The 27,779-nt window shown below is 36.9% G+C and overlaps 1 protein-coding gene and 1 non-coding gene across 2 annotated transcripts; both read left to right on the top strand.

The window, feature by feature from the left end:
- The first annotated feature begins 5,327 nt into the window (after window positions 1-5,327).
- On the top strand, window positions 5,328-9,005 carry LOC107619474 (ubiquitin-like protein ATG12). The gene is made up of 5 exons (XM_016321772.3): window positions 5,328-5,667; window positions 5,801-5,859; window positions 7,601-7,669; window positions 7,755-7,817; window positions 8,716-9,005. The coding sequence occupies exons 1-5, from the start codon at window positions 5,634-5,636 to the stop codon at window positions 8,773-8,775; spliced, it is 285 nt and encodes a 94-aa protein (XP_016177258.1). The 5' UTR covers window positions 5,328-5,633; the 3' UTR covers window positions 8,776-9,005.
- A 12,617-nt stretch (window positions 9,006-21,622) lies between these two features.
- LOC148543884 (small nucleolar RNA R71) lies at window positions 21,623-21,730 on the top strand. Its single transcript, XR_015901992.1, has one exon. It is a non-coding gene; the product is annotated as a small nucleolar RNA R71 (small nucleolar RNA).
- The last annotated feature ends 6,049 nt before the right edge of the window (window positions 21,731-27,779 follow it).

The raw sequence follows: 27,779 nt of genomic DNA, 5'->3' as shown, positions 1-27,779 counted from the left end.
ATGAAGTGCTTCGACAGCATGCCGCCTAGGTCGGTTACCAGTTTCGACGATCTTGCACAAAAATTCCTTGCGAGATTTTCAATTCAGAAGGACAAGGTCAAGCATGCGTCCAGTCTACTCGGAGTCAAACAGGAAGTCGGTGAATCCCTCAAAGAATATGTGGAGAGATTCAACAAGGCATGTTTGGAAATCTAGGATTTACCTACCGAGGCGATAATAATGGGGCTAGTCAATGGTCTCCGAGAAGGTCCCTTTTCCCAGTCAATTTCAAAGAGACATCCGACTTCTTTGAGCGATATACAAGAACGAGCTGAAAAGTACATCAATATAAAAGAAAACACCAGGCTGCGAGAACCAAACTGGCGACCAGGAAACCCTCACCTAGCACGAGAAAAAGAAAAAGAGCCTAAGAAGAAAGAAGAGTACAACTTGGAGAAACCTAGGAGGTATCACAATTAAACCACGCTACGAGTTTTCCTCGTGGATGTCTACAGGAAAATCTGCCACACTAAGAAACTTCTCCCTCTGCAACCAATCAAAGGATAAGAGAAGCGGCGCTGAAGCAAAGGATGTCGGCCAGATATAATAAAATGGTCGTACGAAGGAACTCCGCCACGAGCGACCTGGTCCTGATAAGAAATGATATCGGGTAATCAAGTCGGGCGAGGGGAAGCTTGCTGCCAACTGGAAAGGACCTTACAAGATAGCTAAAGTCTTGAAAAAAGGTTATTATAAAGTGTCCGAACCGAACGGAGCCGAGTTCCTAAGGTCGTGGCACGCATGTAATTTAAAGAGATATTATAGCAAGTAGCACACCCCGCTCCCTAATGTACTCTTTTTCCCGACTTCACGGTTTTTTCCCAAAAAAGGATTTTTCTGAAGCGGGTTTTAACGAGGCATCAAAGCAGGTACTAGGGGCAATAAAGTTATCCTGTGGTAGCAAGGCATCTTTGTAAGTTACATTTCATCAATAACAATGTCTCTTTCTTTTTATTCCATTACCATTTTCTACGATACACACTGACTTAAGCTAAAAAAGCGCAAAAATATGTTGTCCGACCTACATGGTCAGCCAGATAAAGCGACGAGGTATAAGTCGGTGTAAATAGGTTATAAATGACGGTCATGAAAAAGCTCGGAGCCAAACAACTTATAAGTCGGAAAGCGGACGAGCAGAATAAAATGCATCGCAAAAATAACCTAAGTTACGAAAATAATTCAATAACAAAACTAATTGGTCGTTTGCACCAAAGTAATGGAAAACAAAAACCTTTCTTTAAAAGCCTGAGGTAAAAGGTACTCATAAAAGGCTTTCATAAAAGCGTCACAAATAGCTCAAACAGTAAACAAGTTATCCGAAGACAAAAGGGAAACTCAAAAACATAGAAGCCCTTTTAAAATCATTATAACTACTCATAGTTAAGAAAAGTTATTAAAGTCCTATTAAAAAAGAACTAAGCACAGCAAAACAAAAGTTGTTAAAGGTCCTTCAAAATGGACCAAAGTCAAGGCATATAAAAAGCACAAGATAAAAGTGTTCATAACAAAGACCCACAAGCCGGGCCGCAACTAAAATATCAAACAGGGCTAATTAAAGGATTCTGATTAGGAGCTCGAGAGGAATCAGGTTCGGCAGAGGAGGTCGGAGGATTTTCCTTGATTGGAGCTGCTTCTGGCTGAGAGGAAGAACTCAGCATCACCTCCTCAGAAGCAACGACCTCTTGGGGAGGAGATTCAACCAAATGCTGCCCAGCAGTCTTGAGCTCGGAGTCGGTAGGAGGACGAGGTAGAAAGACGATCTCCCCATCAACTACAAATTTTGTCGAGGTGAAAGGGGGACAAGTCTAAGTCGGGAGCAAGAACTCGAACTTGATTCTTCAAAATTTCAAACACCTCCTCCGTCCCCTTAGCAACTGACTCCTCCAAGTCAATGTAATCCTCCCTAAGCGATCCATTTGCCTCTTCAAATCCAAATTCTCCCTAAAAACTCTAACATAGTTCTTCTTGGCCTTCCTTAACAAACCCTCGGCCAAAGCACAGGAAGCTGCAGATTCCCTTTCCCGATCCCAAGCTTTGAAGATCTCGGCTTCCAGACTTATCTTTTCCTCCTCCAATCCTTTCTCGGCCTCCCGAAGAGTGGCCACCTCGGCCTTAAGGGCCTCCAAACAATGTTGAGTAGCATTCAAAGGGGCCCTCTCCAACTCTTTTAGTAGGGTAGAGCATACTCCAGCAGTTCGGATCCCGCTCCCCAGATTAATACTTTAAGGTGATTTTTGATAGAAACATCATTCATAGCAATAAAACTATGAGGAAGGATGTGTCTCTCACAAAACTTCACCCCATCAAAACCAATGTCATTAATATTAAGGACGCCAGATTCCGAGGTCTTCCTCTTTTTAGAACTCGGCTCCGAGAAGGGAGGAACTGGGGGAGTAAGCGCTAGATATAAAGGAGAAGGAGGAGGAGGAGGAGGAGGAGGAAGATGGTTTACCGATTTGCTATGAGAAGAGGTCCCCGAGGTGGACTTAGTCGGAGAGGAGGTATCCGATTTGCTACTCTCCTGCAGCTGAGCAGCTTGGGCACGTGCATTCCTTTTAGCTTCTTGAACTTTTTGGTAAACCTTGGAATCGCTTTTCATTTTTTCTAGAAAAAAGAATGATAAACATCAACATACAAGTCAGAAAACAAGCAAGCTATCTATGAAATAATGTTAAAAGCTACCTAGCTCAATACGGACAAAACTTGGAGTCCCGAGAAGGAACTTTTTAGTGTCATAGTTTGGAGCGCGTCCCCAAGCCTCTCGGAAAAAATTCAACCACAGCCTCCTCTACCTCGTCCAAATCTATCAAATTGTATTTTTCAACAGGGGCTGTCTCTACCCAGTACAACTGAAAGTGGGGCTCACTATTCTCATTCAGAAAAAAGAGATGGTGACCTAAAATAGCACGAACTTTAAAAAAGAAGTTCTTAAAGTCATGGAACGACTCATCAAAGATAGAAAACACCTTCCAACCTTGAATATCCCGGAAAAAATCCATTGTTGTTTGTTCGAGCGTTAAATGGAGGAGATAGAAAAAGACTTTTAGAGGGATTGGGAACTCGAGTTCACGACTAACGAGTTGATAAATTTTAAGAAATCCCCAAGAGTTTGAATGGAGTTGCGGAGGAGCCACTCTACAATGGGATAATACCTCTATTTCGAAATCAAAAAAGGGGAAGGTGACCCCATGTCCAGTAAACAGGCAGTGATACATAAAGATAAAATGGGGTTTTGTCTCAAGGGCTCGCCCAAAACAAACTCGGTCCTCAAGGTTAGGGACCACTATCTCATATTTTGCCTTATCCTCAACATAGCTACAAATCCTATGGTATTTACGGAGTTCCTTCACAAAAACACTATCAACTATGGGATGGGAATAGAGAACAGACGAGTCTACCCTCAATAATGCTTCAGAAACCTTGGAGGATATATTTGGAGGAATAGGAAGAGAAATATAGAAGAAAATATCTACATTACACAAAAGAAAGCATTACACACAAGTGTGAAACACAGCAAACCTTCTTTTTTACAAAAAGGAAAAAGGGGGTGCAACCAATAGCCACGAAAATAATTTTTGGAAAAACATAGTAAACACAACAATCTTGGAGGCATCACACGGGAAAACACAACGATACGGCAACAAAGATACATTAAAACTACCTAACAAATACAAGTACATCAACACAGAAATCGCATCTCAACAATGGAGACCAAAAACAACGAAGACACTATGGAAATAGAAAGAAGAACTAACCTTTTTGAAAAAAGATAAAAGATGCCAACGGCACAGTAGAGGGGCAAGCAAGTTTCCTCAAACAAACCACGTCCTTCAAAGCTTTTCAGAGAAAGAATAAGATCTTAGAGCAAAAGAAGAAAAGGAGTGGAAGAAATGAAAGAGCGCGAGTGTCGCAGAGATTTCAAAGAGATGAAAAGGAAGAAAGAGAAAGGGGAGGAATATTTAAAAGACCCAAGGGAAAATATTGTAAAAACCCCTCCTCCATTAAATGACATGCATGGTTACAAACGTAACCGCATCCCACGTGTCCAAAGAAGAAGCCAAGAGGTGTAACGGTTTGCATTCTGAAATCACGTCGGTTTTCGGCTTGCATATCACGTCGACTTTTCGACTTTACACTTAAATCCGACTTAAGCAAAAGATCGGACTCAAGTAACGGCACTTTTCATACCTGGCCCAAAAGTATCAGCCAAGCCCACAAACGTACAAAGGCCCGAGAGATATCTACCGTACGACCGACCTCCTGAGAAGTTGGATAAGAATACTACGGGTTGATAACTCCCCCTAGAAGGGTTACAACTAACCCAAAATATCTCTCATCCATTTTTGGAAGTGAGATCTTAACAACCCTAAGATAAAGGGGCGGTTATCCACCATCAGAAGTGGAACTACTCAAATGGTGGTTATTGGCTCGTCATCTATAAATATACTGAAACTCCTCAGGTATAACTAAGTTTTAACACACTTAAACCTGCTAAGACCCTTGCTAACTTAAGTATCGGCGTGTTTTGCAGGTACCACCTCCCACTTTCTCACTAACAACTCGGACGACGGCCACCAGACGTGGACTAAGTCGGAATTCCTCCCATTGAAGATTTGGGCCTCACTTACAAGTCCAAAGGCCACTTAGTTTCAGGTAACTATCAGAACAAATTCTTTTTTTTTTTTTAGCAAATTGCATAAATTGATTTAGATTTTAAATCTACTTTTTAAAGGTCCAATCAAATTCATGTTACGTAAGTCTATAAAATAATATAATACTATTATTTTCTTATTAAATTTAATATTTTACTGATAATATATTGAATTTGTCACACAATTTTATCATAATTTCATCTATTATTATTATTTAATAATTATTTTGTTAATGTAAAATAAGATTTTTTTATTTTATCAATATAAAATTATTTATATTTTTCAATAATAAAATCCTAAAATTTTGTTTTATAAAAACCGAATAAAGCAAACCAATTCAAATCTTAATAGTTTGGATCAGACAGGATCAAATTTAAAATAAATATCAAAACCAATCAAATTAAAATTGTGACAAATTATATACTTTAGACTATGCTAATATTTTTTTTTACTTCTAAGGTTGGAAAAAAATGAACAATAAAAATTTTTTTTTGTTTGGTTTTTCTCTTACCCGTTAATTTTCGAAGGTGTACAGAACCTGGTCTAACCGAAAGACCCAACACATTTGGGGAAAGGCCCAGTTGAATTGAAACGGGTCAAAGCCGACTATAAATATATTTACCCGGTTTCAATACTGAACCGGGTTAGAAATTAATCTGATTTTGGTTTAACCAGTCGTATACTCCCACTGTCCGACACCTTACCTCTCTCCATTCTCTCTTCGTCCTTCGTTCATTTAGCGGCGGCTGCCTCACCGGAGGAGCCGTCGATGAGCCTCTCTCCACCGTCCCAGTGTTGCGGACCTCTCCCCAATTTCTACTCATATTCTCTCAAAGCAAATACCCCTTCCTCACCCTATTTCGGCTATTCGGCCATCGTTCTTGATCTCTATTGGAGTTAAAAGAAAAATATAAAGAATATTCAGGTATTCAAGTGTCAGCAATGGCTGCTGAGTCACCAAGTTCCGTTCGTAAAGGTTGCTTCCCAATCTCTCGTTTTTCTGTATTCTGAATCAATCAAACAGGTTTTATTTATTTATTTATTTATTTATTTATTTCTTTATTATTATTTGCTTGGGTTCGTGAACTAGGGTTTTGGTTTTGTGGCAGTGGTTGTTCATCTGAGAGCCACTGGTGATGCTCCTATTCTCAAGCAATCTAAATTCAAGGTGATCTTCGTAATGGCAGCATTATATTTTTCCCAGACTTCAACTCAAAATTCATATGATTTTGTTTGCTTATCGTAATCTCTGTGCTTTCTCATTGCTTATTGTGATCTATGTGCTTTTTCAGTTTCTTTTTTAGTTTCTAATTCAAACTTTTGAATGTGGACTATGATTTGTTTGAATCTGAATTGTAATTGTTTACAATATTTTGTCTAAGTATTAGTTTGGGTTAGCCACATAACTCATCTTAATCGTTACACTGTAATTTGATGATCGACCTTCTATTCGAGTCTGCATTCATGATTTTCTTTGTGGAAGCGAACATATGTTGGATTGGCTGTGAAAATTTAGCATATTGAGTTTAGTTGTAGTTTGGTTACTGTTCTGACTCCCAACATAGATGAGACAGAAATGTTAAGAACAAAAAGAAATTACTTAGCCGCTTCAGACAATTTTTAAGAAAATTTATGCACTTCCAGAATCTAGCAACACAAAAAACATGTTTCTATACCTTCAAAAAGAAAGATATGTCTCTACTGATTCACTGTCTTCATCCTTTTTGCTCCAGGTTAGGAATCAAACATACCTTATAAGAAAATTTAGTTATTCAAACATGATACAAATACAAAGACCGAGAAACAGAAAAAAAAAAGTCTCTTCTATCCACACATTTTATTAGGATAGAAAATCCTAGAAATTTGTGTCCTAGGGTGCACTATAGTGTGTCCTATGGTGCACTATCTTGTGCTCCCAAAACTTTGTGTCTCTCTATGTTTGTAATTTTCATGAGAACTATAGATGAAGATTACACATTTTAGTAAGTGAATGTAGATCATTCGTATTTCATTTAATTTGTTGTCCTAAATTCTGGTGTTAGATTTATGTGATGGAAAATAGAGGGTTTTTGAAGACTTTGATGGTGAAAAGAATATGCTATTATGCAAGAGAAGCAATCACTTTGTGTGTACAAAATAATTTGCTATTAAAATTCTGTATCATGTGGTCACTGATAAACAGCTAGGTGTTTAGCTTCTGCATCATGTTAAACAAACTAACCATATGAACTAAAGAATAGATGGCTCTGTATCAATATTTTATTACATGTCTTCATTACATTTTCCTTCTGTTACTTTTGCAATTCTATCTGCCTTCGTTACTTTCATTAGGTACACAATTTAATGTTATTGGGGACACATTTTCATATTCTGACCCCTTAAAATGGCCATCTTCTATTTGTTTTGCACTGTGCTACCCATGTTATTTTTATTTGTATTGTATAACTGATATTGCAATTCCAACCAGTGATGAAGGATGACTCAAATCTTAGGGGATCATATAAGACCACATTACTTTTGTTAAAATCTTTTACAGTGTATCAGTGAAAGTATACACCATATATGTAAATGAAAATTTGAAGTTTAGGAGCGGAAAGGGGAGGGAGAAAAGGGGGGGGGGGGGGGGAGGGGGTGAGGCGAGCTTCCCTCTCCTGTCCCAATGAAGTTTCGTCACTGATATAAGGGGAAAGAAAGCTGTAGACTTGTATCTGCCTGAATTTTCTGTGGCTGATACAAGTTTGAATATAGAACTGATCAGAAATGGAACATGCAGATCTTAATAGTTGTAAAGTCAAATCTGAAAGTAATGATTACGAGGATTGCTAGCAAGAATGAATTGTTAGTTTTCTACATGCATTCTTCTTGAAATCTTGAAATATAAAATGATGTCTTTATATTTGATATTGCAGATAGCAGGAGCTGATAAATTTGCAAAGGTTATAGACTTTCTTAGACGGCAACTCCACAGGGAAACATTGGTAAACAATCACTGTGTATTTTACCTGTATAGTTGTCTAAACTCTAAAGGATCTGCATACTCAAATTTGTTTCCTGGTTTTGCAGTTTGTATATGTCAACAGTGCTTTTTCACCCAATCCTGATGAATCGATCATTGATTTGTATACTGTAAGAAACTACTGGATCCCCTTTTCTATTAGTTTTTATAACTACTGGATCTTATAGTTTGTAAGTAATTTGATTGTGGGGGAAAAAAAAGAATCATAATACTTAACCAATTAAAATTTTTCTGAGAGAAGGAAGATAGAATAATATGTATTTAAAAGAAAAATGATGAGGCCACCTGCTATCCCTTGGTTAATTAGATTGAGCATGCAGTAGATTAGGTATTTCTTGGGTGCACATGGATAAGTACCCTTGTTTTCTTTTGAATCTTTCTTCAAAATACCATTGGTACTTCCTATTCAAGCATTACAATAAGCTAGTGTCATTTAAGTGCATGCTAGTCCTGTACAATATAAAAGTCTGTTAATTCACGATTTACGAAGTTTTATTGAAAAAATTTGGTGTTGGAAGGACAATCATCTTATACTATTTTACAGATCTGTAGTTTGTATAATATTCTTGTAAAAACTAGTCAACTAGTACTGGTTATTGTACCCATATCCATGTAACCCAGGACCTAGGTTATCATACGCATAAGTTGGCCTTCAACCAGAGAGTAAAATGAAAGTAATGGTCATGGTTCAACCTTGAATAATTCATCTGGGTTTTTAGTTTAATTAAACTATTTGCTATGATAGATTTGCTTTTGCAAAACGTTGGAATTTTTCTAGAATTTCTGTTAGTAAATATTGTGTTTTTTCCGGGTCGTTCCTTTTTCTCCATCTCTCTTTGTATATTACAGGTGTTTAGCCCAAAAATGCTAGAGTAGCAATGGCAGTCAATATTCTAATTACTGTTTAGATGTTTTTGGTGCTGCTTTATATACCTAATCATGCAATTTATTTGTCAGATTGTCATTTGAGTATTTTCTTTTCTCCTTTGTTTGGTTTTTATTTTCCAGAATTTTGGTTTTGATGGCAAATTGGTGGTCAACTACGCATGTTCTATGGCATGGGGCTAATTCTGAATGATGCTTGCTAAACATATAATTTCTTCTTATTAATTGTGAATACGTTTAGTTTTGACAAAAGGATAGAATGGAACAGAAACATGAAACCCAAACATTTGTTGTTTTTTTAATTATTTTTTTCTTCCTTTGCGTGTATAAATTCAAAGCAGAAGAGTTACCCACTTGAATGTCGCGACAAAAAGAAAAGTTCATTAATATCATAATTTACGGATTGTTATGGCTTTGAGGGACCCATGTTTAAAATGGTTGAAGTGCTTATCCTTAGGGTGTTTACTTTAATAATTATCGTATTGTTATGTAGTTTAAGCAAGTTACTTCTTTGTAGAGGTAAAAAGGGAATGAAATGCTTCACAAATGAACTATGTGTAATTAATTTACAATGTAATTTTTCATTCGTGAAAATTCTCTGTTCCATTTTTATCCCCCTAACCAAACGTATTATTAGGAGTCTTGTTTGATCAGGGTTGTTCTATGTGAAGCATGAGGATAATCCAGCACTTCTTCAGCAAGCAGTTGTTAGATGTAATGTTTTAAAAATCTGATTTAAGAACTATTTGGCAAGAATTTATTTTTATTGATTAATAAATAGTTAAATCAAAATTTGATCAAACCAAAAACATCGGTGAACAATCATTGATTCTTTAGATCGCTGGATTAATGTGGTGTGCGACTTTGAACAAGTATTACTATATTTGTAGCACTAGTATAATAAATCTCAGGTGGTATGGGATTGAATCCTCTTTATTTTTTTCTCATTTGAGAGAGTAAAATGTGATTTTTCATTATACAATTTATAAGTAGGACTAAAAAAAAAAATGAGAAAAAATGTTAAAAGGTTAAAAATTACATTATTTTACTTCCTCAATTATAAAAAAAAAAGAATGAGAGGGCATTGTGTAATACTGCAGTCCTGTGTTTTTTTAATCCAATGTGTACTTTCGATGTCTATCTAGGTAAACTATCTCATAAATCCAAAAAATCGTTTTTTCAAATCAAAACAATTAAAACTCAATAAAATGTTAAATTGATTTCCAAACTATTATGTAGTCATTTTAGTTTTTGATCTTGTTTATTAGCTGTTAGCCCTTGAACTTTTGAATTGTAAGAGATATTAGTTCTCTTTTTGTCTTTTTACAAATTTTGATAATTTAAAGTGGAGACGAAAAAGTCATCTTTTAAAAATTTAGGATTGATTTATATCTTGTAATTTAAAAATTTAGGAATTGTAATTTTTTTACTTTTAAAGTTTGTCACCATTTAACTGTTACAACAAGGATGGATAAGGATGAATGCCTATTTATGAGCGGATCCGTTTTCCTATGCTGAAAGGAACAAGTTCTCATGACAAAGCACAATTAATGATAAGTAAAATTTGTTTGCCTATAAAAGCATGAACGTGGCAAAAAGATTATACACACAATTACAAATACTCTCCTTTTTCTCTTTTTACAGTAATAAAATTATCTTCTCTTTTATACATTACTAATAGTTTCTCTCTCTCTTTCTCTATCTTTACGTTAGTGCATATAAATATATAAATTATTTTATCGAGTTAATTATATTAATATTAAAGTCTTCTATTTACATATCTTTATTTTATATTTAGAACATCTTCCTTATTTATTTCACAACACGTTATCAGTACGAGACTCTGATCAAATTTTAGGAAGACTCAGGTAACAAATTTTTATTATGTCGAAGCTCTCTCATCTTGAATTTAATACTCTTGATATATCTGGAAATAATTATTTATCATGGATATTAGATGCTGAAATCCATCTTGATTTAATGGATCTTGGAGATACCATTAAGACTGAAAATAATGCATCCCAGAAGGATAAAGCCAAAGCCAATATTTTTTTTCGTCGTCATCTTGACGAAGGATTGAAAAATGAATATCTCATATTAAAAGATCTTGCAGATCTTTGGAAAGACCTTGAACAAAGGTATAATCATCAAAAGACGGTGATATTTCCTCAAGTCCGATATGAATGGACGCACTTGCGTCTACAGGATTTTAAATTCATAAATGAATATAATTCAGCAATGTTTCAAATCACCTCACGAATGAAATTATGCAGGTAAAAGATATCTGATAATGATATGTTAGAGAAAACTTTCTAAACCTTCCATGTCTCGAATGTGCTCTTGCAGCAGCAGTATCGAGAAAAATGATTTAAAAAATATTCTGAGCTAATTCTTGCGTTCTTGTTGCTAAACGCAACAATGAGTTGCTCTTAAAGAATCACAAAGCGCGCCCAGCTGGCGCCGCCGCATTTCCTGAAATAAATGCGGCAAATCATTACCCCAGAAGAGATAAATGACAAGGTTTTGGTAACAAGAAAAATTTTGGAAGGAAAATGAATTATGTTTAAAAGAGAGGATCTCACCAGAAGTGGGATAAAGAAAGAAATATTGGGCAAAATAAATCAACAGAGGATAAGTGTTTTCGTTGTGGTGAAAAGGGCCATTGGTCACGTACCTGTCATACACCAAGGCACCTAGTCGATCTTTATCAAGCGTCTTTGAAAAAGGATGACAAAGGAAAGGAAACGAATTTCGTTTCAAATGATGCTGAAAATTCTACCACTCATTATGATGTATCTGATTTCTTTGAGGATCCTGAAAAAAATATTGGTCATTTGATCAATGATGGAATAGTTTAATACGTGAAATTGTTAAGTATTCATGTAAATAAATAATATAAGAAACTTATTGTTAAGTTGTATTTTCTATATATTTAAGTTTCAAATATGATGTATATAAATAATGAAATATTAATGTTTATATTTAAGAATTTTGAAATCATTAAATGTGTCAAATTTTAAATAATAATAATAATAATAATAATAATAATAATAATAATAATAATAATAATAATAATAATAGTGATAATAATAAAATTTTAGTATATGACATTACGTACAGTGTTTCTTAGAAAAATAATTCCAGTCAAGAATTCAATTTGACTGTGCATGTATTACTACTTATTTTATTATTATTTATCTTTGAAGGAAATGGCAAGGATATATAATGAAGATGTATGCCTTGCGGATAGTGCAAGTTTGCACAACATTCTTAAAAGTGATATATATTTTACCCATCTTGTGCCAAAAGAAGAATATGTTAATACTATTATTGGCTCAGGCAATGTGATAGAAGATTTTGGAAGAGTTATAATTTTGTTTCCCGGAGGAACAAAAGTAATAATAAATAACGCACTATTATCTACCAAGTCTTTGAGGAATTTGTTGAGTTTCCAAGATATTCGTCGAAATGGATATCATATTGAAATTATGAATGAGGAAAATCATGAGTACTTATGTATCACAACTCATGATTCAAATAAGAAGATTATACTAGAAAAGTTACCCTCACTTTCATCTGGGATATATTATACCAAAATTAGTGCAATTAAATCACATGCCATTATAAACCAGAAGTTTACTAGTCCAAATGAATTCATAACTTGGCACGACCGATTGGGTTATCCGGGAACAATCATGATGCGGAGAATTATTGAAAACTCTCATGGACATTCACTAAAGAACCAGAAGATTCTTACATCTAGTGAATTTCATTGTGTTGCATGTTCTCAGGAAAAGTTAATTTTAAGGTCATCACCAGTAAAGATTGGATTTGAGTCCCCTGAATTCATAGAAAGGATTCAAGGCGATATATGTGGACCTATTCATCCACCAAGTGGATCTTTTAGACATTTTAGGGTCCTAATAGACACATCTTCGAGATTGTTACATGTGTGCTTATTGTCTTCTCACAACCTGGCGTTTGTGATATTACTTGCTCAAATTATTCGATTAAAAGAACAATTTCCAGAAAATCCAATCAAAGCAATTCGTCTTGATAATGCTGGTGAATTTACTTCCCAAGATTTTGATGCTTATTGTATGGCTAATGAAAAAAGTGTTGAACATCCAGTAGCTCATGTTCACACACAAAATGGGTTAGCAGAATCACTTATTAAATACCTCCAATTAATTGCTAGACCCTTACTTATGAGAACAAATCTCCCAACTTCGGCTTGGGAGAATGCTATTTTGCATGCCGCAGCACTTATTCGTTTGAGACCAACAAGTTACCATCAGTTCTCTCCTATGCAATTAGATTTTGGCCAGCAGCCAAATGTTTCCCATTTAAGAATATTCGGGTGTGCAATATATGTTCCCATTGCACCACTTTCTCGCACCAAAATGGGACCCCAAAGAAAATTGGAGATATATGTTGGATATGATTATCCTTCTATAGTGAGGTATCTTGAGATACAAACTGGAGATGTGTTTAAATCCCGGTTTGCAGGTTGTCATTTTGATGAATCAAAATTTCCAATATTAGGGGGAGAGAATAAGCTTCTTGAAAAAGAATTTAATTGGAATGCATCATCCTTGATGCATTTAGATCCTCGATCAAGGCAATGTGAACTAGAAGTTCAAAAGATTATACATTTGTAAAGAATAGCAAATTAATTGCCTGATGCATTTTCCGATACAAAGAGGATAACCAAATCTTATATACCAGCGAAAATGCCCCAATTCGAATTTATGTCCCAATCGGACAAATAGCCACTGAAGTAAATTCACGCCAGAAGCGTGGCAGGCCTGTCGGTTCCAAAGACAAAAATTCTCGAAAAAGAAAAGAGGTAAATACTATTCCTATTGAAAAAGACATAGTAAAGACACATGCAGTTGTCCAAAATTCTAATATAGTTTTAATGCCAGAAGACATTCAGGTACCTAAAAATTGTGAAAATGACAAGATCTCGATAAATTATGTTTTTATAGGAGAGAAATGGGATCGAAATAAGACAATTGTCAATGAAATATTTGCATATAAGTGGCATTAAATATCATGCATGAAAGTAAGGATCTTGAGCCAAGACCAGTCGAAGAATGTCGACAAAGAAATGATTGGCCAAAATGGGAAGAAGCCATGAAGGCTAAGTTAGACTCACTTGCAAAACGTGAAGTCTTTGGACCTGTAGTCCGTACACCAGAAGATGTAAAACTTGTTGGATACCGATAGGTATTTGTGAGAAAACGAAATGAGGAAAATGAAGTTGTGCGCTATAAAGCCCGACGTGTGGCACAAGGTTTTTCACAAAGGCCCGGTATAGATTATGAAGAAACGTATTCCCCTGTAGTGGATGTGATCACATTGCGTTATTTGGTCAGTTTATCTGCATATCATAAACTGCATATGCATTTAATGGATGTGGTAACATTCTACTTATACGGCTCATTAGATTGGGATATCTATATGAAAGTCCCTGAAGGACTAAAGATGTCCAAACCATCCAATGAATATTCGAAGGGGTTATTCTCAGTTAAATTACAAATATCTTTATATGGTCTAAAGCAATCTGGACGAATGTGGTATAATCGTCTTACTGAGTATCTGGCCAAAAATGGATTCAAGAATGATAATATCTGCCCGTGTATTTTCATAAAAAAATCTGCATCTGGGTTCATTATAATTGCTGTGTACGTTGATGATTTAAATGTCATTGGAACTCTTGAAGAGATTCCAACAATTATAAAAACTCTAAAAAAAGAGTTTGAGATGAAAGATCTTAGAAAGACTAAATTTTGTCTCGGCCTGCAGATCAAACATACAAAAAATGGAATCTTTATTCATCAAACAACATATACGGAAAGATCTTGAAGAGATTTTATATGAATAAGTCACATCCATTAAGTACCCCAATGATTGTAAGATATTTGGATATGGAAAATGATCAATTCCGTCCTAAAGAAGAGAATAAAGATATCCTTGGTCCTGAAGTACCATATCTTAGTGCCATTGGAGCGCTAATGTATCTTGCTAATAATACACGACCTGACATATCATTCGCGGTGAATTTACTAGCAAGGTGTAGTTCCCCTCCAACTAGAAGATATTGTAGTGGAATCAAGCAAATCTTTCGATATCTTCATGGAACAGTTGATATGGGATTGTTTTATCCCTATGGATCTAAGTCACAACTAGTTGGCTATGCAGATGCAGGATATTTGTCTGATTCACATAAAGGAAAATCTCAAACAGGATACCTGTTCACATATGGTGGAACAACTATATCATGAAGGTCCACGAAACAGACAATTGCTGCAACATCCTCTAATCATGCCGAAATACTAGCGATTCATGAAGCAAGTCGCGAGTGTTTTTGGCTCAGGAGTTTGATCCAATATATTCGGTCATTATGTGGACTGATTGATCATAAGATAGCTCCAACTATCCTGTTTGAAGATAATACAACATGCATTGCTCAGTGGTACGCGGAATCGTGATTACACTTTAATTATGTAAAGTTCATTGCTCTTTCTTTCCCTGGGAATGGCGCCAAAAACATGATGCCAAAACCACGGTTCACAACTCCGTGTAACTGACCAGCAAGTGCACTGGGTCGTCCAAGTAATACCTTACGTGAGTAAGGGTCGAATCCTACGGAGATTGTTGGTATGAAGCAAGTTATGGTCACCTTGCAAATCTCAGTTAGGCAGATATAAATTGATAATGGTGTTTTCGAATTTAATATAATAAAATGGGGATAGAAATACTTATGTAATTCATTGGTGAGAATTTCAGATAAGCGAATGGAGATGCTTTCGTTCCTCTGAACCTCTGCTTTTCTGCTATCTTCATCCAATCAGTCTTACTCCTTTCCATGGCTGGCTTTATGTGATACATCACCACTATCAATGGCTACTTTCAGTCATCTCTCGGGAAAATGATCCAATGCCCTGTCACGGCACGGCTAATCGTCTAGAGGCATCACCCTTGTCAATGGCTTCATCTTATCCTCTCAGTGAAAATGGTCAACGCACCCTGTCACGGCACGGTTATTCATCTGTCAGTTCTCGATCATGCTGGAATAGGATTTACTATCCTTTTGCGTCTGTCACTAACGCCCTACAATCGCGAGTTTGGAGCTCGTCATAGTCATTCATTCATTGAATCCTACTCGGAATACCACAGACAAGGTTTAGAATTTCCGAATTCTCTTGAATGCCGCCATCATTCTAGCTTACGCCATGAAGATTCTGATTAAGAGATCTAAGAGATACTCATTCAGTCGAAGGTAGAACGGAAGTGGTTGTCAGGCACGCGTTCATAGGGAATGATGATGATTGTCACGTTCATCACATTCAAATTGAAGTACGAATGAATATCTTAGAAGCGAAATAAGAAGAATTGAATAGAAAACAGTAGTACTTTGCATTAATCTTTGAGGAACAGCAGAGCTCCACACCTTAATCTATGGAGTGTAGAAACTCTACCGTTAAAAATACATAAGTGAAAGGTCCAGGCATGGCCGAGATGGCCAGCCTCCTAAAACATGATCACAGGATCAAAATACAATCCGGGATTGTCAAAAAGACTCTGGATGGTCAAAAGACTAGTAAAAGGTCCTATTTATAATAAACTAGCTACTAGGGTTTATAGAAGTAAGTAATTGATGCATAAATCCACTTCCGGGGCCCACTTAGTGTGTGCTTGGGCTGAGCTTGAGTGTTGCACGTGTAGAGGTCCTTCTTGGAGTTGAACGCCAGCTTTTGTGCCAGTTTGGGCGTTCAACTCTGGTTTTGGCTCCTTTTCTGGCGCTGGACACCAGAATTGGGCAGAGAGCTGGCGTTGAACGCCAGTTTGCGTCATTAAAACTTGGCCAAAGTATGGACTATTATACATTTATGGAAAGCCCTGGATGTCTACTTTCCAACGCAATTGGAAGCGCGCCATTTCGAGTTCTGTAGCTCCAGAAAATCCATTTTGAGTGCAGGGAGGTCAGAATCCAACAGCATCAGCAGTCCTTTTTCAACCTCTGAATCTGATTTCTACTCAAGTCCCTCAATTTCAGCCAGAAAATACCTGAAATCACAAAAAGACACACAAACTCATAGTAAAGTCCAGAAATGTGAATTTAACATAAAAACTAATGAAAATATCCCTAAAAGTAACTAGATCCTACTAAAAACATACTAAAAACAATGTCAAAAAGCGTATAAATTATCCGCTCATCACAACACCAAACTTAAATTGTTGCTTGTCCCCAAGCAACTGAAAATCAAATAGGATAAAAAGAAGAGAATATACTATAAATTCCAAACTATCAATGAAACATAGCTTCAATCAAATGAGCGGGACTTATAGCTTTTTGCCTCTTGAATAGTTTTGGCATCTCACTTTATCCATTGAGGTTCAGAATGATTGGCATCTATAGGAACTCAGAGTTCAGATAGTGTTATTGATTCTCCTAGTTCAGTATGATGATTCTTGAACACAGCTATTTCATGAGTCTTGGCCGTGGCCCTAAGCACTTTGTTTTCCAGTATTACCACCGGATACATAAATGCCACAGACACATAATTGGGTGAACCTTTTCAGATTGTGACTCAGCTTTGCTAAAGTCCCCAATTAGAGGTGTCCAGGGTTCTTAAGCACACTCTTTTTTTTCTTTGGACCTTGACTTTAACCGCTCAGTCTCAAGTTTTCACTTGACACCTACACGCCACAAGCACATGGTTAGGGACAGCTTGGTTTAGCCGCTTAGGCCAGGATTTTATTCCTTTAGGCCCTCCTATCCACTGATGCTCAAAGCCTTGGGATCCTTTTTATTGCCCTTGCCTTTTGGTTTTAAGGGTTATTGGCTTTTTGCTCTTGCCTCTTGGTTTTAAGAGCTTTTGGCTTTTTCTGCTTGCTTTTTCTTTCTTTTTTTTTTTGCCCCTTTTTTTTTTCTGCAAGCTTTGTTCTTTGCTGCTTTTTCTTGCTTCAAGAATCATTTTTATGATTTTTCAGATTATCAAATAACATGTCTCCTAGTCATCATTCTTTCAAGAGCCAACATGTTTAACATTCTTAAACAACAACTTCAAAAGACATATGCACTGTTCAAGCATTCATTCAGAAAACAAGAAGCATTGTCACCACATCAATATAATTAAGCTAAGTTCAAGGATAAATTCGAAACTCATGTACTTCTTGTTCTTTTGAATTAAAATATTTTTCATTTAAGAGAGGTGATGAATTCATAGGACATTCATAACTTTAAGACATAGTTACTAACTACTAATGATCATGTAATGAAGACACAAACATAGATAAGCACATAACATAGAAAACAAAAAACAGAAGAAACAAGAACAAGGAATGAATCCACCTTAGTGATGGTGGCGTTTCCTTCTTGAGGAACCAATGATGTCCTTGAGCTCTTCTATGTCTCTTCCTTGTCTTTGTTGCTCCTCCCTCATTGCTTTTTGATCTTTTCTTATTTCATGAAGGATGATGGAGTGCTCTTGATGTTCCACCCTTAGTTGTCCCATATTGGAACTCAATTCTCCTAGGGAGGTGTTGATTTGCTCCCAATAGTTTTGTGGAGAAAAATGCATTTGAGGCATTTCCGGGATCTCATGGTGATGAGCTTCATACGCCTCTTGAGCTCCATGAATGGGCTCTCTTGCTTGCTCCATCTTTTTCTTAGTGATGGGCTTGTCCTCTTTGATGAGGATATCTCCCTCTATGTCAATCCCAGCCGAATTGCATAGGTGGCAGATGAGGTGAGGAAAGGCTAACCTTGCCATAGTGGAGGACTTGTCAGCCACCTTGTAGAGTTCTTGAGGTATAATCTCATGAACTTCCACCTCTTCTCCAATCATGATGCTATGGATCATGATGGCCCGGTCTATAGTAACTTCAGACCGGTTGCTAGTGGGAATGATTGAGCATTGAATGAACTCCAACCATCCTCTAGCCACAGGCTTGAGGTCCAATCTTCTTAGTTGAACCGGTTTGCCTTTGGAGTCAATCTTCCATTGAGCTCCTTCTACACATATGTCTATAAGGACTCGGTCCAACCTTTGATTAAAGTTAACCCTTCTAGTGTAGGGGCATTCATCTCCTTGCATCATGGGCAAGTTGAATGCCAACCTCACATTTTCCGGACTAAAATCTAAGTATTTCCCCCGAACCATTGTAACATAGTTCTTTGGATCCGGGTTCTTACTTTGATCATGGTTCTTGGTGATCCATGCATTGGCATAGAACTCTTGAACCATTAGGATGCCGACTTGTTGGATGGGGTTTGTTAGAACTTCCCAACCTCTTCTTTGAATTTCATGTCGGATCTCCGGATACTCATTTCTTTTGAGTTTGAAAGGGACCTCAGGGATCACCTTCTTTTTGGCCACAACATTATAGAAGTGGTCTTGATGGGCTTTGGAGATGAACCTTTCCATCTCCCATGACTTGGATGTGGAAGCTTTTGTCTTCCCTTTCCCCTTTCTAGAGGATTCTCCGGTCTTAGGTGCCATCAATGGTAATGGAAAAACAAAAAGCTTATGCTTTTACCACACCAAACTTAGAATTTTGCTCGCCCTCCAGCAATAAAAGAAAGAATAGATGAAGAAGAAGAAGAAATGGAGGAGAGGGAGAGTGGGAAGTGTTTCGGCCAAGAAGGGTGTAGAGGGGTGTGTTGTGTGAATTTGATGAAGAATAGAGGGCTTTATATAGGGAAGGGAGGGGGGAAAAGGTTTCGGCCATACGGGTGGGTTTGGGTGGGAAATTGGTTCTGAATTTTTGAAGGTAGGTGGAGTTTATGAGGTAGGTTTATGGGGAAGAGTGTTTATGGGGTTGTGTGAAAGAGAGTGGTGAGAAGAAGTGAGTGGAGGTAGGTGGGGATCCTGTGGGGTCCACAGATCCTGAGTTGTTCAAGGATTTACATCCCTGCACCCATTAGGCATGTAAAAATGCCTTTGCACACAACTCTGGGCGTTCAGCGCCAGGTTGGTGGCCATTTTGGGCGTTCAACGCCCATTTGTGTGCCATTTCTGGCGTTGAACGCCAGAACCATGCCTGTTCTGGCGTTCAGCGCCCAGAAGCTGCCCATTTTGGGCGTTCAGCGCCGGAACCATGCTCTGTTCTGGCGCTGAACGCCAGACAGATGCTCCTCCAGGGTGTGATTTTTCTTCTGCTGTTTTTGATTTCGTTTTCAATTTTTATATTTATTTTGTGACTCCACATGATCATGAACCTATAAAGACATATAACTAAGAAAAATATAGTTAGATAAATAAAAATTGGGTTGCCTCCCAACAAGCGCTTCTTTAATGTCAATAGCTTGACAGTGGGCTCTCATGGAGCCTTACAGATGTTCAGAGCATTGTTGAAACTCTCCAACACCAAACTTAGAGTTTGGATATGGGAGTTCAACACCAAACTTAGAGTTTGGTTGTGGCCTCCCAACACCAAACTTAGAGTTTGACTGTGGGGGCTTGGGTTGACTCTGCTTTGAGAGAAGCTTTTCATGCTTCCTCTCCATGATTGCAGAGGGAGATCCTTGAGTTTTAAACACAAGGGAGTCCTCATTCCATTGAAGGACTATTTCACCTCTGTCAACATCAATCACAGCTCTTGCTGTGGCTAGGAAAGGTCTTCCTAGGATGATGGATTCATCCTCTTCCTTTCCAGTATCCAGGACTATGAAATCAGCAGGGATGTAAAGGCCTTCAACCTTTACTAACACGTCCTCTACTTGTCCATAAGCCTGTTTTCTTGAACTGTCTGCCATCTCTAATGAGATTTTAGCAGCTTGCACCCCATAGATTCCCAATTTCTCTATTACAGAGAGGGGCATGAGGTTTATTCCTGAACCAAGGTCACATAGAGCCTTAAAGATCATGGTGCCTATGGTACAGGGTATTATGAACTTTCCAGGATCCTGTCTCTTCTGAGGCAATGTCAGTTGATCCAGATCACTTAGTTCATTGATGAACAAGGGAGGTTCAACTTCCCAAGTATCAATGCCAAATAATTTGGCATTCAGCTTCATGATTGCACCAAGAAACTTGGCAGTTTGTTCTTCAGTAACATCCTCATTCTCTTCAGAAGAGGAATACTCATCAGAGCTCATGAAGGGCATAAGGAGGTTCAATGGAATCTCTATGGTCTCTAGATGAGCCTCAGAGTCCTTTTGTTCCTCAGAGGGAAGCTTCTTATTGATCACTGGACGTCCCAGGAGGTCTTCCTCCTTGGGATTCACGTCCTCCACTCCCCTTGTAGGTTCGGCCATGGTGCTTATGTCAATGGCCTTGCACTCTCCTTTTGGGTTCTCTTCTGTATTGCTTGGGAGAGTACTGGGAGGGATTTCAGTGATCCTTTTACTCAGCTGGCCCACTTGTGCTTCCAAATTTCTAATGGAAGACCTTGTTTCATTCATGAAGCTCACAGTGGCCTTGGATAGATCAGAGACTAGATTTGCTAAATTAGAAGCATTTTGTTCAGAGTTCTCTGTCTGTTGCTGAGTGGATGATGGAAAAGGTTTATTATTGTTAAACCTGTTTCTTCCACCATTATTAAAGCCTTGTTGAGGCTTTTGATCCTTCCATGAGAAATTTGGATGATTTTTCCATGATGAGTTATAGGTGTTTCCATAAGGTTCACCTAAGTAATTCACCTCTGCTATTGCAGGGTTCTCAGGATCATAAGCTTCTTCTTCATAAGAAGCCTCTTGAGTACTGTTGGATGCAGCTTGCATTCCATGCAGACTCTGAGAGATCATATTGACTTGCTGAGTCAATATTTTATTCTGAGCCAATATGGCATTCAGAGTATCAACTTCAAGAACTCCCTTCTTCATAGGCGTCCCATTACTCACAGGATTCCTTTCAGAGGTGTACATGAACTGGTTATTAGCAACCATGTCAATGAGTTCTTGAGCTTCTGCAGGCGTTTTCTTTAGGTGAATGGATCCACCTGCAGAAGTATCCAATGACATCTTAGATAACTCAGACAGACCATCATAGAATATATCCAGGATGATCCATTCTGAAAGCATGTCAGAAGGACACTTTTTGGTCAGTCCTTTGTATCTCTCCCAAGCTTCATAGAGGGATTCACCTTCTTTCTGTCTGAAGGTTTGAACATCCACTCTAAGCTTGCTCAGCTTTTGAGGAGGAAAGAACTTGGCTAGGAAAGCCTTGACCAGCTTATCCCAAGAGTTCAGGCTATCCTTAGGTTGAGAGTCCAACCATACTCTAGCTCTGTCTCTTACAGCAAAAGGGAAAAGCATGAGCCTGTAGACTTCAGGATCTACTCCATTAGTCTTAACAGTATCACATATCTGCAAGAATTCAGTTAAGAACTGAAAAGGATCTTCAGATGGAAGTCCATGAAACTTGCAGTTCTGCTGCATCAGAGAAACTAATTGAGGTTTCAGCTCAAAGTTGTTTGCTCCAATGGCAGGAATGGAGATGCTTCTTCCATGTAAATTGGAATTTGGTGCAGTAAAGTCACCAAGCATTCTCCTTGCATTGTTGTTGGGTTCGGCTGCCATCTCCTTTACTTGTTCGAAATTTTCAATCAAGTTGTCTCTGGATTGTTGTAATTTAGCTTCTCTTAATTTCCTCTTCAGAGTCCTTTCAGGTTCTGGATTAGCTTCAACAAGAATGCCTTTTTCTCTGTCCCTACTCATAAGAAAGAGGAGAGAAAAAGAAAAGAAGAGGAATCCTCTATGTCACAGTAAAGAGGTTCCTTATTGTTAGTAGAAGAAAAGAAGAGGAGAAAAATCTGAACTCAGAAAGAGAGAGAGAGGGTTTGGATTTTTGGTGGGTGAGGGAGAGATGTTAGTAGATGAATAAATCAATAGAATAAGATGAGAGAGGGGAACTTTCGAAAATAATTTTTGAAAAAGAGTTAGTGATTTTTGAAAATAGTTTTTGAAAAAGGTTAGTAGTTTTTTTTTTTTTCGAAAATTCAAAATAAAAATAAAATAATTAGTTAATTAAAAGAAATTTTTAAAAAAAGGGGAAGATATTTTCGAAAATAGAGAGAGAGAGTTAGTTAGGTAGTTTTGAAAAAGATAAGAAACAAACAAAAAGTTAGTTAGTTAGTTGAAACAAATTTTGAAAAGATAAAAAGTTAGGAAGTTGGAAAAGATATTTTGAAAAGATATTTTTGAAAAAGATAAGATAAGAAGATATTTTTGAAAAGATATGATTGAAATTAGTTTTTGAAAAAGATTTGATTTTTAAAATCACAATTAATGACTTGATTTATAAGAAATCACAAGATATGATTCTAGAACTCAAAGTTTGAATCTTTCTTAACAAGCAAGTAACAAACTTGAAATTTTTGAATCAAAACATTAATTGTTATTGTTATTTTCGAAAATTTGGTAAAAAAATAAGAAAAAGATTTTTGAAAAATATTTTTGGAATTTTCGAAAATAACTAAGAATTTTGAAAAAGATTTGATTTTTGAAAAAGATTTTTGAAAAAGATAAGATTTTCAAATTGAAAATTTGATTTGACTCATGAGAAACAATTTGATTTTAAAAATTTTTGAAAAAGTCAATCCAAATTTTTGAATTTGATGAGAGAAAAAGGGAAAGATATTTTTTTGATTTTTGAATTTTTATGATGAGAGAGAAAAACAACAAAAAGACTCAATGCATGAAAATTTTGAATCAAAACAATGAATGCATGCATGAATGATATGAATGTCAAGATGAACACCAAGAACACTTTGAATGTCAAGATGAACATCAAGAACATATTTTTGAAAAATTTTTGATGCAAAGAAAACATGTAAGACACCAAACTTAGAAATCTTTCATGTTTAGACTCTAAGAAACGAAAAATGCACATGTAAAACAAGAAAAGACACAAAACATGAAAACATCAAGATCAAACAAGAGGACTTACCAAGAACAACTTGAAGATCATGAAGAACACTATGAATGCATGATATTTTCGAAAAATGCAAGATGCATATGCAAGTGACACCAAACTTATGATATGACTCAAGACTCAAACAAGAAACACAAAAATTATTTTTGATTTTTATGATTTTCTAATTTTTTTTTGGATTTTTATTTCAAAAATTATATGAAAAAAGAAAAAATAAGGATTCCAAAATTTTTAACATGAATTCCAGGAATCTTGCCATATTTAGTCTAAAGCTTCAGTCCAGGAATTAGACATGGCTCACTAGCCAGCCAAGCTTTCAATGAAAGCTCCGGTCCAAAACACTAGACATGGCCAATGGCCAGCCAAGCTTTAGCATGTAAATCAGGAACAGTAGCAGGTGGATTAACAACAACTAGCTTGCTCTTGATAACAAATTGCTGCCTCAGTCCAAATAAATTTAGACATGGCTTTATAGCCAGCCAGGCTTCGCATGCTTCATGAAACACTAGAATTCATTCTTAAAAATTTTGAATCTAAAAAAAAATGGATTCAAGAATGATAATATCTGCCCGTGTATTTTCATAAAAAAATCTGCATCTGGGTTCATTATAATTGCTGTGTACGTTGATGATTTAAATGTCATTGGAACTCTTGAAGAGATTCCAACAATTATAAAAACTCTAAAAAAAGAGTTTGAGATGAAAGATCTTAGAAAGACTAAATTTTGTCTCGGCCTGCAGATCAAACATACAAAAAATGGAATCTTTATTCATCAAACAACATATACGGAAAGATCTTGAAGAGATTTTATATGAATAAGTCACATCCATTAAGTACCCCAATGATTGTAAGATATTTGGATATGGAAAATGATCAATTCCGTCCTAAAGAAGAGAATAAAGATATCCTTGGTCCTGAAGTACCATATCTTAGTGCCATTGGAGCGCTAATGTATCTTGCTAATAATACACGACCTGACATATCATTCGCGGTGAATTTACTAGCAAGGTGTAGTTCCCCTCCAACTAGAAGACATTGTAGTGGAATCAAGCAAATCTTTCGATATCTTCATGGAACAGTTGATATGGGATTGTTTTATCCCTATGGATCTAAGTCACAACTAGTTGGCTATGCAGATGCAGGATATTTGTCTGATTCACATAAAGGAAAATCTCAAACAGGATACCTGTTCACATATGGTGGAACAGCTATATCATGAAGGTCCACGAAACAGACAATTGCTGCAACATCCTCTAATCATGCCGAAATACTAGCGATTCATGAAGCAAGTCGCGAGTGTTTTTGGCTCAGGAGTTTGATCCAATATATTCTGTCATTATGTGGACTGATTGATCATAAGATAGCTCCAACTATCCTGTTTGAAGATAATACAACATGCATTGCTCAGTGGTACGCGGAATCGTGATTACACTTTAATTATGTAAAGTTCATTGCTCTTTCTTTCCCTGGGAATGGCGCCAAAAACATGATGCCAAAACCACGGTTTACAACTCCGTGTAACTGACTAGCAAGTGCACTGGGTCGTCCAAGTAATACCTTACGTGAGTAAGGGTCGAATCCCACGGAGATTGTTGGTAGGAAGCAAGCTATGGTCACCTTGCAAATCTCAGTTAGGCAGATATAAATTGATAATGGTGTTTTCGAATTTAATATAATAAAATGGGGATAGAAATACTTATGTAATTCATTGGTGAGAATTTCAGATAAGCGAATGGAGATGCTTTCGTTCCTCAGAACCTCTGCTTTCCTGCTATCTTCATCCAATTAGTCTTACTCCTTTCCATGGCTGGCTTTATGTGATACATCACCACTATCAATGGCTACTTTCGATCATCTCTCGGGAAAATGATCCAATGCCCTGTCACGGCACGACTAATCGTCTGGAGGCATCACCCTTGTCAATGGCTTCATCTTATCCTCTCAGTGAAAATGGTCAACGCACCCTGTCACGGCACGGCTATTCATCTGTCGGTTCTCAATCATGCTGGAATAGGATTTACTATCCTTTTGCGTCTGTCACTAACGCCCTGCAATCGCGAGTTTGGAGCTCGTCACAGTCATTCATTCATTGAATCCTACTCGAAATACCACAGACAAGGTTTAGACTTTCCGGATTCTCTTGAATGCCGCCATCATTCTAGCTTACGCCACGAAGATTCTGATTAAGAGATCTAAGAGATACTCATTCAGTCGAAGGTAGAACGGAAGTGGTTGTCAGGCACGCGTTCATAGGGAATGATGATGATTGTCACGTTCATCACATTCAGATTGAAGTACGAATGAATATCTTAGAAGCGAAATAAGAAGAATTGAATAGAAAATAGTAGTACTTTACATTAATCTTTGAGGAACAGCAGAGCTCCACACCTTAATCTATGGAGTGTAGAAACTCTACCGTTAAAAATACATAAGTGAAAGGTCCAGGCATGGCCGAGATGGCCAGCCCCCTAAAACGTGATCACAGGATCAAAATACAATCCGGGATTGTCAAAAAGACTCTGGATGGTCAAAAGACTAGTAAAAGGTCCTATTTATAATAAACTAGCTACTAGGGTTTACAGAAGTAAGTAATTGATGCATAAATCCACTTTCGGGGCCCACTTGGTGTGTGCTTGGGCTGAGCTTGAGTGTTGCACGTGTAGAGGTCCTTCTTGGAGTTGAACGCCCGCTTTTGTGCCAGTTTGGGCGTTCAACTCTGGTTTTGGCTCCTTTTCTGGCGCTGGACGCCAGAATTGGGCAGAGAGCTGGCGTTGAACGCCAGTTTGCGTCATCTAAACTTGGCCAAAGTATGAACTATTATACAATGCTAGAAAGCCCTAGATGTTTACTTTCCAACGCAATTGGAAGCGCGCCATTTCGAGTTCTGTAGCTCCAGAAAATCCATTTTGAGTGCAGGGAGGTCAGAATCCAACAGCATCAGTAGTCCTTTTTCAACCTCTGAATCTGATTTCTGCTCAAGTCCCTCAATTTCAGCCAGAAAATACCTGAAATCACAGAAAAACACACAAACTCATAGTAAAGTCCAGAAATGTGAATTTAACATAAAAACTAATGAAAACATCCCTAAAAGTAACTAGATCCTACTAAAAACATACTAAAAACAATGTCAAAAAGCGTATAAATTATCCGCTCATCACTTAGCTTAAAGGTGGATACATTAAAGGTGATAGAACAAAGCATATTTCTCCTAAATTCTTCTTCACTCATGATCTTCAAAATCAAGAGACAATTGATATCCAACAGATCTGCTCAAGTGACAATCTGGCAGATTTATTCACAAAGTCACTCCCAAAATCCTCCTTTGAAAGATTGGTACATAAGATTGGGATGCGCCGATTTCGAGACATTAAATGATGTCGACAAGAGGGGGAGACTGTACTCTTTTTCCCTTGGTCAAGTTTTTTTTCCATTGGGTTTTTCTTGACAAAGTTTTTAATGAGGCAGTCCCTATCACAAAGGACATTTTACTCTTTTTCCTTCACTAAGGTTTTTTCCCAATGGGTTTTTCTTTAGTAAGGGTTTAATGGGGCATTTTCCTAAATGAGCATCCAAGGGGGAGTGTTACAACAAGGATGGATAAGGATGGATGCCCATTTATGGGCGGATCAGTTTTTCTATGCTAAAAGGAGCAAGTTTTCATGACAAAGCATAATTAATGAAGTTTGAAAAGTAGAATTTGTTTGCCTAGAAAAGCATGAACGTGGAAAAAAGATTATACACACAATTACAAATACTCCCCTTTCTCTCTCTCTCTTTACAACAATAAAATTATCTTCTCTTTTATACACTACTAATAGTTTCTTTCTCTCTCTCTCTCTCTATATATATATATCTTTACGTTACTGCATATAAATATATAAATTATTTTATCGAGTTAATTATATTAATATTAGAGTCTTCTATTTACATATCTTTATTTTATATTTAGAACATCTTCCTTATTTATTTCACAATATTAACGATATTTTTGGGTCTCGAATGCTACAAGCCCCATATAATTTCCATAATCCACAAATGATGGCCTTCTTATTGGAGTAGCCCTAGTTGCAAAATTCTCTAACCCGAAGGATTGAACATAAACATAAATAAACCGATAAGGCATCAATAATGATGCCGATGAGTCATAACTCACATTACATTTGTCCTCCCTCAAAAATGGATCCTCTCAATTTTTTTTAACAATTGAGGGAGTAAAGTGTGATCTCCCACCATTAATTTTATAAGTGGAACCAAAAATAAATATGAAGGAGAGAGCAATTTTTTTTAACAATTGAGAGG

Source organism: Arachis ipaensis, chromosome B9 (genome assembly GCF_059453495.1).
Source record: "Arachis ipaensis isolate K30076 ecotype BB chromosome B9, ASM5945349v1, whole genome shotgun sequence".
Lineage (NCBI taxonomy): Eukaryota > Viridiplantae > Streptophyta > Magnoliopsida > Fabales > Fabaceae > Arachis > Arachis ipaensis.
Note: the sequence above shows the minus strand (reverse complement) of the source record. Positions and strands in the feature narration are given on the sequence as shown.

Bases quoted from the DNA above. Each gene is read 5' to 3' on its own strand.
- LOC107619474 (XM_016321772.3), top strand. From the start codon at position 5,634: ATGGCTGCTGAGTCACCAAGTTCCGTTCGTAAAG. The intron at 7,670-7,754 runs GTAAACAATCAC...CTGGTTTTGCAG, and splicing joins AACTCCACAGGGAAACATTG to TTTGTATATGTCAACAGTGC. The intron at 7,818-8,715 runs GTAAGAAACTAC...TTTATTTTCCAG, and splicing joins CGATCATTGATTTGTATACT to AATTTTGGTTTTGATGGCAA.